The sequence below is a fragment of the Tachypleus tridentatus genome, chromosome 1 (assembly GCF_004210375.1).
Source record: "Tachypleus tridentatus isolate NWPU-2018 chromosome 1, ASM421037v1, whole genome shotgun sequence".
Taxonomy (NCBI): Eukaryota; Metazoa; Arthropoda; class Merostomata; order Xiphosura; family Limulidae; genus Tachypleus; species Tachypleus tridentatus.
Genome location: NC_134825.1, coordinates 81,391,597 through 81,405,754, shown reverse-complemented (window position 1 = coordinate 81,405,754; position 14,158 = coordinate 81,391,597). Strand labels below are relative to the sequence as shown.

The 14,158-nt window shown below is 33.1% G+C and overlaps 1 protein-coding gene across 1 annotated transcript in view; it reads right to left on the bottom strand.

The window, feature by feature from the left end:
* Positions 1-14,158, bottom strand: part of LOC143253402 (serine/threonine-protein phosphatase 2A 55 kDa regulatory subunit B alpha isoform-like) — a 60,744-nt gene that overhangs the window by 6,620 nt on the left and 39,966 nt on the right. The window contains 6 exon segments of the mRNA XM_076507235.1: positions 3,537-3,724; positions 5,051-5,174; positions 7,827-8,088; positions 12,340-12,504; positions 12,899-13,090; positions 13,093-13,188. Coding sequence (XP_076363350.1) covers positions 3,572-3,724; positions 5,051-5,174; positions 7,827-8,088; positions 12,340-12,504; positions 12,899-13,090; positions 13,093-13,188 — 992 coding nt within the window. The 3' untranslated portion in view covers positions 3,537-3,571.

Genomic DNA, 14,158 nt, shown 5'->3' with positions numbered 1-14,158 from the left:
GAATGATGAAGGGCCAGTTTCAGTTCCACCAGTGTAAAGGGACAACTATAGTCAAAGAGATAGTCAGTTCGAAAGGAAAGAGGTGAATGCTCTGCCTGAGTCATGATGGCCATGAAGGTGGAGGAACAAGCAGAAGTGCTAGATACCTGGCAAAAGCTTTCACTTAGAGTATCGGTGATGCTCCGGACATCAGATACTTCTTAGCCATCAGAGAGTAAAATTGAGAAGGGGGCAAAACTGTAGTGCCTACCAACCTTTCGAACCCTGTCCCATATGACCTTGGAACTGGTGGTAGAAGATATGATAACTGTGAACTTAATCCAAGATTCCTTCTGGCTTTGATGTCTCACCCACCTAGCATGTGGTTTGAAAGTGTGGGATATCTACGGAAAGTATCCCAGGCCCGTTTTTGAGCCTTCTGTGCCATGTGGCAAACAGGATTCCACTATGGACGAGGATACAGTGGAAAGCATGTCGAGGCTTTAGGAATACATTGAGCAGCTGCTTGTATAATATAGTCAGTTACTGCTGCAACACAGTCATCTATTGATGGCTGACAGACAATGGCAGGATCAAGTTATGCAAAAGCAGTGAAAGTGGACCCATCTGCCTGATCCAGCTTCCACTGGGGCACACGGGTAGGGTGGCATCGACCATGGCCAATCTCTCTCAAAAGTATAGGAGTATACGTAAACCTCAACAGTTCCATTGTATCAAGGTGGCCATTTTAATAACGTTGAGGCGAAGTGGCTGGAGAACCCTTCTGTTTACGACCACGTCTTTTTTCCTTACTGTCCTTATTCAGAGGAGGTCTATATCGACCTCCATGGATCCTGGCCTGGGTCGACTGGGTTGGTCTTTGTTGTTGGAAGGGGATTCCAGTGACTGAGGATGAGAACGAATGATTGTTTTGCATCTTGGAGTGGGAGAAAAAGATATATCTGAAGAAATGCCTGTATTTGGAACCAAAGGATGTGGATCTTGGGGTTTGTTGGAATGTATGGGAGGAACAGAGATGGATGTAGAAGTTGATTCGTCAACTTATTTAACCATGGAGGTCAAAAGGCTTTTCATTTGTTTTGAGAACAATTCTTTTGGAGGCACAGAGAGATCTGTTTGCACTCCCACTGTAGTTGTGGAATGAAGTGCAGCAGCATATGTCCGAGATGAAGTGGCGGACAGCAATTTCCGAACCTCAGGATAACTAATGTTATGAGTTGTTTTCAAATGCTGTACCTCTTTTTCCTCCAACCATTTAAGAGAAGAACGAAAGTAGGAAGGGTGAGAATCATTGCAGATGACACAATGTGGGTCTGTGTCACACTCATAGGCATCGTGGTCCTTGCCACCACAACGAGCACATGTCAGGGAACCACGACATGACGTCTTTGAGTGGCCGAACCTCTGACATTGGAAACATCGGAGAGGGTTTGGAATGTACGGCTGTACCTTGCAATTTAGATAACATGCCTTGATGGTTGCAGGTGCATGTGATGTAAATGTCAAAACGAGGATATCTGTCAGCAGCGTAACTCCATCTTTGCAAGTGGAGAAACCAGAGAGAATTTATGACTCGGGGACGTTATTCAAATCCCTCTCAACAACAACTCCTTGTGATGAATTCAAGGTAGCATGAGGGGTAACCTCAACAGGCACATCCCCAATTGCCATTGAATTCAAGAGGAGTTCACTGTATTGGGATGTGGATGTTTCCACCAATATGTCTCCAGATCAAAGCTTCTTTACCGACTTTGGAGAGCCAGCAAGTCCCTCCAGTCCCTTCTGTAGAAAAAAGGGGGACATTTGCCCTAAAGGTTTTTCTGAAAGTGAATGTAGGATAAGAAAATGAGGTACAACTGGTGGTACAGACGTTGAAGATTGCTGATCAGAGTCTTCAAGATGTGGCCGTTTACCTGTTGACTGTTTTTTCATTATTTTATTTACATTTTTATTAGGAGAATCCATAGGAAAGAAAGAAAATCTCGGTGCCCAATGACCCCACCTACCATGGAGGGGATGCACTACAATGTCAAGCAAGCAGCACTATACTCAAACACCAACATCAGACACAATGTCCACAACACCCACTGAGAACTTCCAACACTAGGTTGATTCTAGCCCAAGTGGACCAGACAAGTGACCTAATGGGAGCCACCCAAAGGCTGCCCGTCTACAGGAATTCAAGGACAAAATGGTGTGTTAGGGTTGGACTCCTCAACCACCAGGATCCTCTCCTTCCCTTTACGGGTTGCCACACACGTGGGTGAATGTTTAGATCCCAGAGGAGGTAACCTGAAAGAATAGAGCCTTTCCTGGGAGGTTCCCTCACCACATAGAGGAATGCACACCAAGGGGAGATATGTGGTAGAAGCAACTCCTACACACATGAATAACATAACTCTTCGAGAAAGAGATTCTTTTGATTATCTTATGTATCCGATTGGTTTTTGTTACTGGCATTTGTGTATGTAGATTCTTGCCTCAGACCAGATGCTATTCTTTGCTTACCATGGTGAGGATATAACTTGTTGCAGTAATTTTTGGATGATTCTGGTACCCAAAGTTTATCCATATTTTTTATTTCCAATGCCATTAAGTACAAGGAATATCCCCTTCTTAGAAATTCCAAATCTCTGATGTCACTACCTCTTTAAAATCTGAGTGTATGAATATTTTGTTCTGGAAAAGGCCTTTAAATACCATTCCCAAAAGTGATAGTTTTTAGTGGCATCACACTACTTACAAAATCCTACACAATGTCAAAATCTAGTTATAAATCAATTTGTTCCACTACAACTTCATATAACTGCAGTTGTTATGCAACTTGCTGATTTGTCTGTCAGAGACTATTTTAATACAGATACTCAACCCCTTGTATAAAATATCTATATATGTGTCTAAAGGATTTGCTTATCTTTTATTTAATCAGGGTTAAATGTACTTTCAGTAACCATTATTTTCTATAATTTTAAGTATTAAATTTATTTCAGTCAAAGTTCAAGCAATCCACTTTCAATGTTTCTACTGATAAGTAATTGTTTAGAAAGCTGGAAATTATCAAAAAGGTCCTCAATGATTCAATAGGTTCTTATCCCTTTCTTATGTAATTTAAAAAGCCATACACTTTACAATATTTTGTCATTACTTCATCAACAGTTTTGAAAGACATTAATCAGAGAAATATAAACAGACATAATAATATCACATATCATGAAACTATATGTGTGTTGTATAAACTTCACCAATGCATTTCATTGGCAAGAATTAAAAAAACAAAACAAAAAACCTTCACTAAGTTTAAAGGATGTGTATTTTTAGCACCTGATAAGGTAATAAATTAATCACAGATATTTCAAGATTGTAGTTCAAGGACATTTTTAGTGAAAAAAGTGATCCCTCCAAGCTAGAAAAAAAAAAGCATATTTGAAAGGAAAACGTAATTGGATTTTTATAAAATTGTGATCAACGAGAGAGGTCTTTACCTATCTTGTACAACCAAAACTAAATTGTTTACATATGAAAAAAACACTACATACCCATCTTACAGAATGAACAACTGTTTACACATTAGCTACAGCTTCTCCTGAAAAATGTACAGGTTATTGGTTGCTGCTACAGCAATGATATTTTCTTGTGGGTGCCATGCTGTGTGCAGAATTTTTCTACTAAAATCTAAACAGTCTACACCAATTTCATCTCTCTTTCTCTTCCCTCCTGTACCCACCTACAAAAATATGATACATTATCTTCAAAGCAAATGCTGCAACTAACAAATCAGAGATTTAGAGTTTAAAAAAAAACATTGTACAGTGTAAACAGAAAACTTTAACTGTTCTATTTCAATTTATATGCAAGAAAGTTTTATGTTACATGTATAATACTTTATAACTATAAGAAACAAAATCAAATCAGACATTGACAAATGCGAGTTTTAACTCCTTAGTAATTTATTTTTAAATGTTTTTCCTAAATCTCACACATGTTTAATTAGACAACCTTATTATCAACACTGGAAAATGGCAATTAGATAAAATTGTTTAAGCATCATCATCATCATGGGTGTTGTACTTCTGACATCTGTAATTAACCTTTAATTATTTGATTAACAGAAGATTCACTTTGATGTTTCTACATAATATGCAAGAGAAAGCATTATACAATTTTCCTTTCCATTCCTCAGTGAATATTAAAATTATTCTTGTAATGAAGTGTGAAAACAAGTTCAGAAATGGGAAGGGAATATTACACTGAAAACAAACTATGGCTATAAACTAAAATAAACTAGACAAGTTAATACCAAATATAAAGCTGAAATAAATCAAAATACAATTCTACAATGTGGTACACATCTTATCACAAGTCACAAAATAACCTCACACTCATGAGTGCTTCTTGCTAGAAATTCAGTTATCCTACAAAAAAAAAAGATAAATATCTTTGATTAACTCCTGCTATAGAGTAAAAAGCAAGAATAACTTCAAGAAGTACAAAATTAAGACCACATTTTATTTTGGTTCTGAACTAGATATTTGTAAAAATTCAAAAATTTTGTGCTTGAAATTTAATAAAAAAGTTTAAAGGGCAGAATAATGAATGATGATTTTTGCAAGTCTCAAGTTATTTAAAATTTACATTGTCAAGCAAAGATCAAACTGGATAATTTAAATGTTTTGCTTGCGCTTTTTTTAAACACAACATTCTTCTGAATATCAGAATTGTTATACCTTATTTTGAAGCAATAACATCTGTTTAATAACAATGAGAATTAAAAAAAATACATTAAAATTTTAGTGGTTCACATTAATGCTCAAAATGTGACAAATTTTCATTTACAAACACTATTAATGTGCCAAAATTCAATACTGTATCATTATAATTACACTTTTTAAAATGAAACTTGAACGAGTAGCTCAACTATTATTTCTGTAAGAATAAAACAAAATAGTTTTAGTTGACCTTATAAATGAGAATGAAAGAGATTTCAATAGACTGTTTAACCTCATAAGACTTAAAAACATTATGAATTAAAGACATGGCAAAAATTACTAACCTTTCTTGGCCTAAGTACTGTCCGTGCCTTGGCTATTTCTCTGGAAGCTTCTAAGGTTACATCACGCTTTGTATTACGGTCAAAAACTCTGAAGAAATTATTGTATGACCCCGTGATTACACAGCTGAAATAAACCAATACAAAACAAAATATGAGAGAAAAATAAAACAGCTTGAAATTGAGTTTTTCCAAAGACAATGTTATGAAGAGCAAATATAAATTAACTTCCATTACACTGAACATATATTAAATAAAAACAAATGTACATCCTTCTAATAAAGTGCAACATTTTCAGCCACCATTAAATTCTTACTTATATAAAAATGTATTGAAGAACTGATGATCTTTATGAAGAATGGATGTCAATAAAGGTCTTTCTTTAACTGCTCAAATCAAATTTAGATAAAAAGTGGAACAAATAAAGTAAGAGACAGACTTGTGGTATCATGTGATATCCCAAGCACATTATAATAAAGATGGAAGCAGCCCCTCTTGAGGATTAAAACTTGTATGTTAATTAGAATAAATTTTGTGCAGGTACAGAACAAAGATATCTACAAGTCTAATAACACCAATATGCATTGCCTTTGTAGTAAATGACATCCATTAGAACCAAATCTTAGATTCACGTTATCTGTCTTACATTCAAATGAATTTCAAGTAACACCATTTAGACGTTTGTATTTGCCACTGTCAAAAGAACTTTTCTTTATAAGCTGCATTAGGTAGCTGTTCCTCATACAATGTTGTAAATGAAGATATTTCACAGAAAACAGGGTGTATATAACTTGATGTCACACACTTAGATTACAGTTTGACCCACAGTAAACCACTGTCATGCTAATAATGGAACAGGACAATACTTAGTGTGTGAGAATAATTCCTCAGTATACATCTTTGTTCATTTGAACTCATAATTTCCTATATTTAAATTACAAGATAGCCCTCAAATAAAGAGAAGATAAAGGAAGAATTTGGAAAGTCTTACATGAGCATTTCTCTCACCCCTAATCATGCAACTCATGTGGAACTACCAGCATCAAACTTGCTACACATTAACTTTGTAGACATGCATGCTCTTAACCCTGATTACATTAAGACATGTATGAGAGGTGAGGCTGAAATAGGTACACACGTCATTAGCCACGTGAAACCTGACCAGAACAACTCTTTGGTAATTCCAGTGATATTGTAATGGTCATTCTTACCCACAACAGTAGGATTATCAAAATTCTTAGTCTGGTAATTACTGGTGATATGATTTTTTTAATAGCTTGTCAAAATTCTACTGAACTGTGTTGAATGTCCTACCTAATTCATTCATTTCATGTTGTTGTATTAACCAGACATGTACCTTTCACAGTGCATACTTCCAGATGACATAATATCACCTTTATCTAGAAACACAGACACCCATTACACTTTAATCTATAAACACACTGTTCCTTGTATTACCACATAAAAAAATGTGAGAAGTGTTTGTTCTAGTATCAGAAACTTCATGTTTCAAAGAAGAATGTGAGTGGACCAGGGTAATTGCAAAGTTGTAGACTCCTGACCTTCAGTGGATGACCCTCTATCCACTGAAGTGCTAATGCTTTTAACTCTTGAAAAATGAAGACTTGCATTGACAATACATAATATGTGCTACTGAAACTTCTTTTCACTCATGTTTTCCCATGACATCATCTAGGAAGTTCCTGTCTTTGTCTAAAACTACAGCCTCATTGTGTACTCATGTTTCTTGCATATTTGGGTTTGATAGAAAGTGCTTCTAATTCCTTAATACAGCTTCCATATTTAACATTATGATATTAGAACCAGTATAAGTTTAGCAACATAAGGATCTTTCATCTCTCAGGGCTAACCACACAGCATTTCATATAAATACTTTGCACACTTAAATGTTCAGTAGCCCAAGTTCTTAATTTAAAACACAGAGCTGAAACTAGTCAACTCTCCATATATGAGACATTCATCTGGAATAGTTCAGTGGAATATTGGATTATATCAATCCAATATTCCACTGAACTATTCCAAGTGACTTCATGTTATTTTCTTTGTAACTTCCTGTATTAAAATAAAACTGAAGCACGTTACCACTGCTTTGGTTTGTAAGATGCAAGGTTCAAGATTACCTATAGCTGTTTTAACCAATTTCTACACCATTTGATTGTTTTGTGATGCACTTGTTCATTTTAGATACTTATTGAGACCCACTTTTTCAATAAGAAATAATGCAGTAATAAACAAAGTAAGATAATTACATTCATTAAGAGCAATTTTTGTGTCGTAATATCCCTACTTAATAGGAAGAAGACTTTAAGTGTAATGATTAAATTTTTCAAGCCAGTCTTAAGAAATTTTAGCCAAGCATAAATTCAATTAAGATAATTTTAAAACTCTTTGTGTAATCATAGTAACAGACAATGAGTAGTAGAAAGTGAGAAAGGTTTATTAAATTTCTTCTGCTACATGTCATAAACAAATAACTCAAGTTTTACATTAAACTCAATAAATCATCAGTTAACTTTAGTAATCAGCCTTGATGTCTCACTAGTCAGTTGTGGTTTTAAGTTTTCTAAAATATTTATAATTAAGAATCACTATTTGTGTTAAGGTATTTTTGTGGTATCTTCATGTGAAAACATAACAAAAGATAAAAGTAGAATTACAAACTTCCAATTTGCATCTTCCTTTTATAGTATAAATTCATTAGTTCAGAAAATACCCAAATAAAACAATCTTATTATTATAAACAAAGAAATTTTCATACCTATCAGTTCCATTCCAACAACATTCAAACTTGTCAAAGATGCAATCATTTTCATATAAACTACACAGCTTGGACCGAAGATACTCGTGCACATGGTAACATTCAACAGGTTTGCTGTCCATATTCAAGTCCCACACTTTCACAGATAAATAATCTCTAGAAATCATGTACCGCCCATTATTACTAAACTTCACATCTGATATACTGGAGATAATTTCTGAGAAGAAACTCCTACTCGTGGGATCTTCTGGTTCTTCAAACACTGTTTTAAAGTAAACCACAAAATGACTGTAAAGTTGAAAATCTGACAAAAACCACCATCAAAATTTTTAACCATGGTAAATTTAGTTTTCACCTTCATAAAGTGAACTTGTGGATGGGTAAACCAAATAATGTACACTTTCACACCTACAGTCTTGCTTAGTTCCAACAGGTTATATTTCATGTTACAACTTGTGTTTGACAACAGATGTTTTCTTTTATAATCCTTTTACTTATTCCATCATGGATTTCAAATCTGAAATGTATTATCTTTAGTTTGGCACAAGTCAATGCTCAAGAGACCTTTCATTTAATAACAATATCCATCAACTTGGATGGACTACAGCAGCCAAAAGTGTGGTATGGTGTTTGTAAGTAGCATAAGAAAACATTTATGTTGTTGTGTTAAACACTAAAAGCTAGACTATGTAAAAGGAATGTGTGCAAAAAAACTCTGCAGTTAACTGCAATTTTTTTTAATCTATTAGAAATATTATGTTTACCAGCATTTAATTTCATGTAATAGATGTTACTTGTGAGCTACAATTGCTTGAAACTACACCTCACAACTGTTCACAACATTGATTTGTTGCCTTGAGTGAGCTACCAAAGCAGTTACAACACTTTTGGTTTATTTTGCAGAGGGACATAAATACTTATGTCCAAATTCAGATACTTTCTGCAATGATGTTTCATTGAAATATGGTAACAATATGATTATGACTTTAAGTGTAATTAAAAAAAAAGAGCTTACATATACACAATGTCACATCTTCAATGATCTTTGACATCCTTAGGGTTTAGAGATGGGAATCTGGTACTCTGTCCATTAACTTGATTTTGACTTGACAACGTTTGCTACTTTCTAAAAAAAAATTGAGTCATATTGCATTGTACACTAGACTGCGAAACAAGAGTACAAAGGCCCTGACAATCTATGGCTGGCCAAGATTTCCCAGCAAAACACAATGTTAAGAAAATTTTTAAGAGATCCGCAAATAAATAAGGTTTTGTTGCATTAAGTAAATTTTAATGTTTGCTATATTCTCTCTGTATCGCTCAATGCTGTTAATAACTCCATGCATGAAGTATTCAAATTAACCATTAAACTTGAAATGTAACTACAGTAATTTTACATCATATTTTTGCAGTGATTTGTATTACAGTAGTAAAAAATAGCAGAAATCTGCTATTATTTTAGGTCAGTCTTAAGAAACAGTAACAGTTTTGACAAAAAATGAATAAGATTCTATGTTACAAGCATTATAAACCACGAAAATTTACAAAACAGTTTAAATGTTTTACTTACACACTTACGTAAGTAGCAAGTAAATGGTCAAGTAGAAATTATACACCTATTTTCATATGACTTATTCATTACTTCTTCACTATAAAAATTAAAGTCTATCTTTAACACAACTGTTAGCAAGATTGGGTAACTGACGTCCTTAATATGTTTAATGGCAACAAGCTTCAGACCTTAAAGAAAAACTTTAATGTACACTTATACCTCTTGAACAATTTTTAGGGAGGGAGCATTATATCAACTTCTAAAATATCACTCATAAAACAAAGAAACTCTTAATCCCATACATTCCATCCATCATGGAGAAAAACTGAAAAGGTTTGCAAAAGAAAATACAAGAGGATTTTAAAAGTAGTTCAATATTCATAACCAATTCTGTTGTTCATGTATATTTATACACAACTTCTTATATTTAATTTTTTTAATATGTCCCATTTTAAAATCTATTTCAAAAATACAAAAATTTACATTATACATAGAATAATGCCACAAAGACCAACAGGGTGAACCTAAATTCAAAGCTTGCTTAATACATATTTTCTCACAACTTTTAACTTTAAATTCACAAATATGATATTATTGATAAAAGACATGGAATATGCAAAGAAAGTACAAAATAAATATTAATATTTCTTGCTCCTCTCAACTCATCAATTTTCTTTTCTATCCCGAAAGAGCCCCTTGCTTCTTCAACAGCTCATCTAAGCTGGTAAAACATGTATACTTCACACCTTACACTGCCAAACTTTTCTCTTGAATGGTGTTACACAGTTTCTTCTTTTATTGGCTTTATTAATCAGGTTTGTTTTCCTCTTCTAATTACTCAGCTAAAGTTTTTCCTCTTTTAATGAAGTTATTTACTTCATTCCTCACTGCAAGCCACTCTTCTCTTACACTTACTGTATGACTGTATTAACCACTGTCTATTCTACCTCACAACTTCAGCTTCTCTGTCACTATGACATGTGACTCAATTGAGACATTTATGCTATTTGCATCTTGCTAAATATTTGTCTTGAAGAATAGGTAAATGCTTTGAGTTGCTGAAGGACAGGATTTCCCAATGGAAATTTACTTTATATTTAGAGACAATGACAGAGTAATTTAGTACATATATATAAATATTTTTTTTATCTTTAAATGATTCAATTTCATTATGAAGGATTAGCCTTTATTCTTGTGCCAAGACCACAGGTATTTATATGTAACTTCTTTATCAGTCAGTGTTGCCTGCTACAGAATAACCTCTGGTAAACCAACTACTTCTGCCTTAAAAAATGTCAGCATAAGTTTCCTCAGACAACTAATTTCTGAGTGTAACATGTTGATGAAGGTCCTTTTTAAAACAACTCTTGAATCTTTTAAAGCTAGGTCAAATGAATACAAAAAGGCTGAGTTTTGCTTTGAAGAATATAGCTTACAGGCAATGAACAATTTTAATTTTCTGTACCACACATTTCCATTTTTGGTAAAACAGACAAGAAACACTCATGATATGCTATTTATGGTAGATGTTCATCCAGTAAAACTACACTGAATATGATACAGTACCAAGAGCACAGGTTTAGAATAGCTTGAATATTTCTGTAATCTTCCTAACAAGCAGGAGGTAGCTTTAACTACAAAAACATATTTAAGGCAAAACTTTTAATGCCTCACATTAAACCTCAAAGTCCAGCTTGTGAACTGAATGAAGGGTGCATGTTCTAATTGCAACTAATCTCAGTGACCACTGAGTTTTGCAAAATGGGTTCAATTTCTGTGCAAAGATGCTTTAACACATGCAGTATCTGTGAATAACAGGAGTTAATCTGTTTTGACAGTAACACTTGTAAGTGACAAGATGACATTGTTAAATAATCCTACTACTGTATGACCATGAATGATGCACCAATCACAAGCAACCATATATTCTTGAGAATTTAACCAATATTTACCAAGCTTAAAATTTCAATACCCACAAAACATCAGTATGTAAAACTCCATTTTAAGTGAAACTGTACTGCTTTTAGATATTATACCAGAACTGCAGTAGCTTTGCAAGCTTACAAGTTGCCAGACCCATCTGAGATCTCTAGTACTGTATGAACATTTTTACACATCAGAATGCTTCATTGTTATTTCTCAATTTTTGAAACATTCTAAACATTTTCACCACTTTCTTTCACATGCTATGATAAAATACTGTTTTCTGTTCAGGTGTTTTTTTTCTACTCATAAAGCGTTTTCATTGTAATACTAAAATCCACACAGAACCTGTAAAGGAGATCACTAATACACATTTCAAAGTATGATTATGATGTTAAATCAGTAAACTGTAGCATTACAATATCTTTCTGTAAACATTCAATGTACATATGCCCCCTATTCAAGTATTACTTTTATCTGGCAGCATATGAACGTGCAAATTTGAAAGGCTTATGGATCAGATTTTCATTCCTGTATGTCCACAAAAGATGTATCAAGAGAGGACTAGCCATTCATAATCTTATGATAAAATCATCAAAAAAAAGTCAGTGTAAATTATAGTAGAGTATGCAAAAACTAAAAACAGGAGAAGAAATAGAAGGCATTAAATTTATATGAAAAATAATTATTATTTAAGCATGGTGATATTTTTTAAGACCATGTAGTTTAATCAAGAGGTAATATTTTTCTTAGAGATAAAATTATTTCAGACAACATATACATATCTTAACAGATTTCAAACAAATTATAAATTTAAATTTTATTTTGAGTGATATAGAAATAACAGTAGGTAATTAAAAAATATCAACTGAAACTTTATACTTATTACATAAGATACTTTAAATTTGTAGTTAAGACTAGAAGTTACATCATCAGCAAATAAATGCAACAAAATCAACTTATGGTGAATAAAGAAAAACTTTCACTAAAGAAACAATCATGTTTACTCAAGACAAAAATATATTAATTCATAAATACACTTTGAATGATGGTCACAAAGTGCCGATGATCTCATATCACACAACCTAATAGTTCCTTTACTACTGCTGTAAACAAACGTATTACACTGAGAAGGGTGGAATTCTGCTGCAGTGATAACTTCTGTTAATTCTTCCATATTGGTTGGCTTAATATCAACAATATCTTGAAAGATGCTAAGGATGATAAAAATGTTAAAGAATGTTTATCATATAGGTATTAAGAATTAAAGTATTTTCATTATCAGCTGTTACAAATCATAATTGGCTAAACTATAATAAATGATTAATTTTACACCTCATCAAAACTACAATAAGTTTGTTTTAGAGTAAAACCACAATGGGCTATCAGCTGTGTCCCATCAGGTAAAGTGAGAAAGATAATTATATATCTCAAATATAATAATAATAGCACAACACATTATTTTTATAATATATTTAACAGTTTATTTTAATATTGTAACATTAAAACAACTAAACCATACAGATACCTGTAAATAGGCAATATTACAAATAACCTTAAAATAAAGGTGGGTAATACATGGTAATATAAAGGATACTGAAGCTCTGGTCCGTTATTTCTAAATGCCACAAATTAATCCTCAAGTCATCAGCTGAGAGGTATGTTTCTTGGTCACTATTTACTGAAATGGAATTTATGTGGTATGAGTGGGCATTTGCAAATATTCTCCTGGGACTTGCTTCTACCATAAGCTCCATGGGTTTTAATACTGGCACTTGTAAAGTAGTAATGGAGGTGGGATCTTTATTCTTCCATTTTCATCTTTCAGGTTGTACCCATCAATCATCTTATCCCTTTCAGACACTTTCCACAACTTGATTGTTTTATCTGATCACAAAGTAAAATGCATTTAAGCATTTTTTATATGCTGATGAGCATATACTTCTAAAAAAATGTTTCATCAAAAGCTCAAGTTTAACCAATTGGGATTTTTATTCTTTTTAAATTATTTAAATTTTTACAATTGTAAAAAAGAGCAAATATTTTTAGGAAACTATAAATTTAAAAATAACTCCACACAAACTGCTAAATTATTAATGATGAATCTTCACAATTACTATGTAATAGGTTAGCTTCAGAGACAACTCACAATTAATATTGAGGAGGAGGCTGGCAGTATTTTAATCCTATCCCCATAAAGGGAGAAAAGTAAAATTGGTAATTACTCCAGAAGTTTTGAATTATTTGTATACAAGTTTGAATTGTTGGTCTTTCACAGCTGCAGATACCCTGGTAACATCAACATGCCAGATGAGGCCTAGTTATTTCAGGAACTATAAAATGCCAAAGCACAGGCAGGAAAACCCACCTGGATAAGGTTAAAATAGCCAGAAAACGAAATTCTGATAAAGAAAATACCTTTTTCTGTCAGTAGAGGTAGACAGCTATCTTTCAACAACTAAAATTAAAATAATTTTATTCAGTATATTGGTATAAAAAGAATGACTTCAAATAGCTGGGTTTGTCTCAACTATTCCATTATACTTGAATAAATTTTCAAGAAAAAAGGGAGAATGTTGAAAGTGACATATAGTAGAAATATTAGGATGGTTTCATTTCTACTTTAGGAATTATGAGAATGTTTAAGGGTAACTGTCTTCCCACAATTGGCTACAGACTGTGAAAGGTAGTAAGAGTTGAGATGATGTGGGTTTAAGCACTCAACTCTATACTCTTAATAAATTTTTCCATAATTAATGGCTCATTTAACATCAGTGTTTGGATTTTGTACAGTATAAGGGATATCCCCAATGTATCTGGTAGCTATTATCACAGACAATATCCATTATGATTTTAT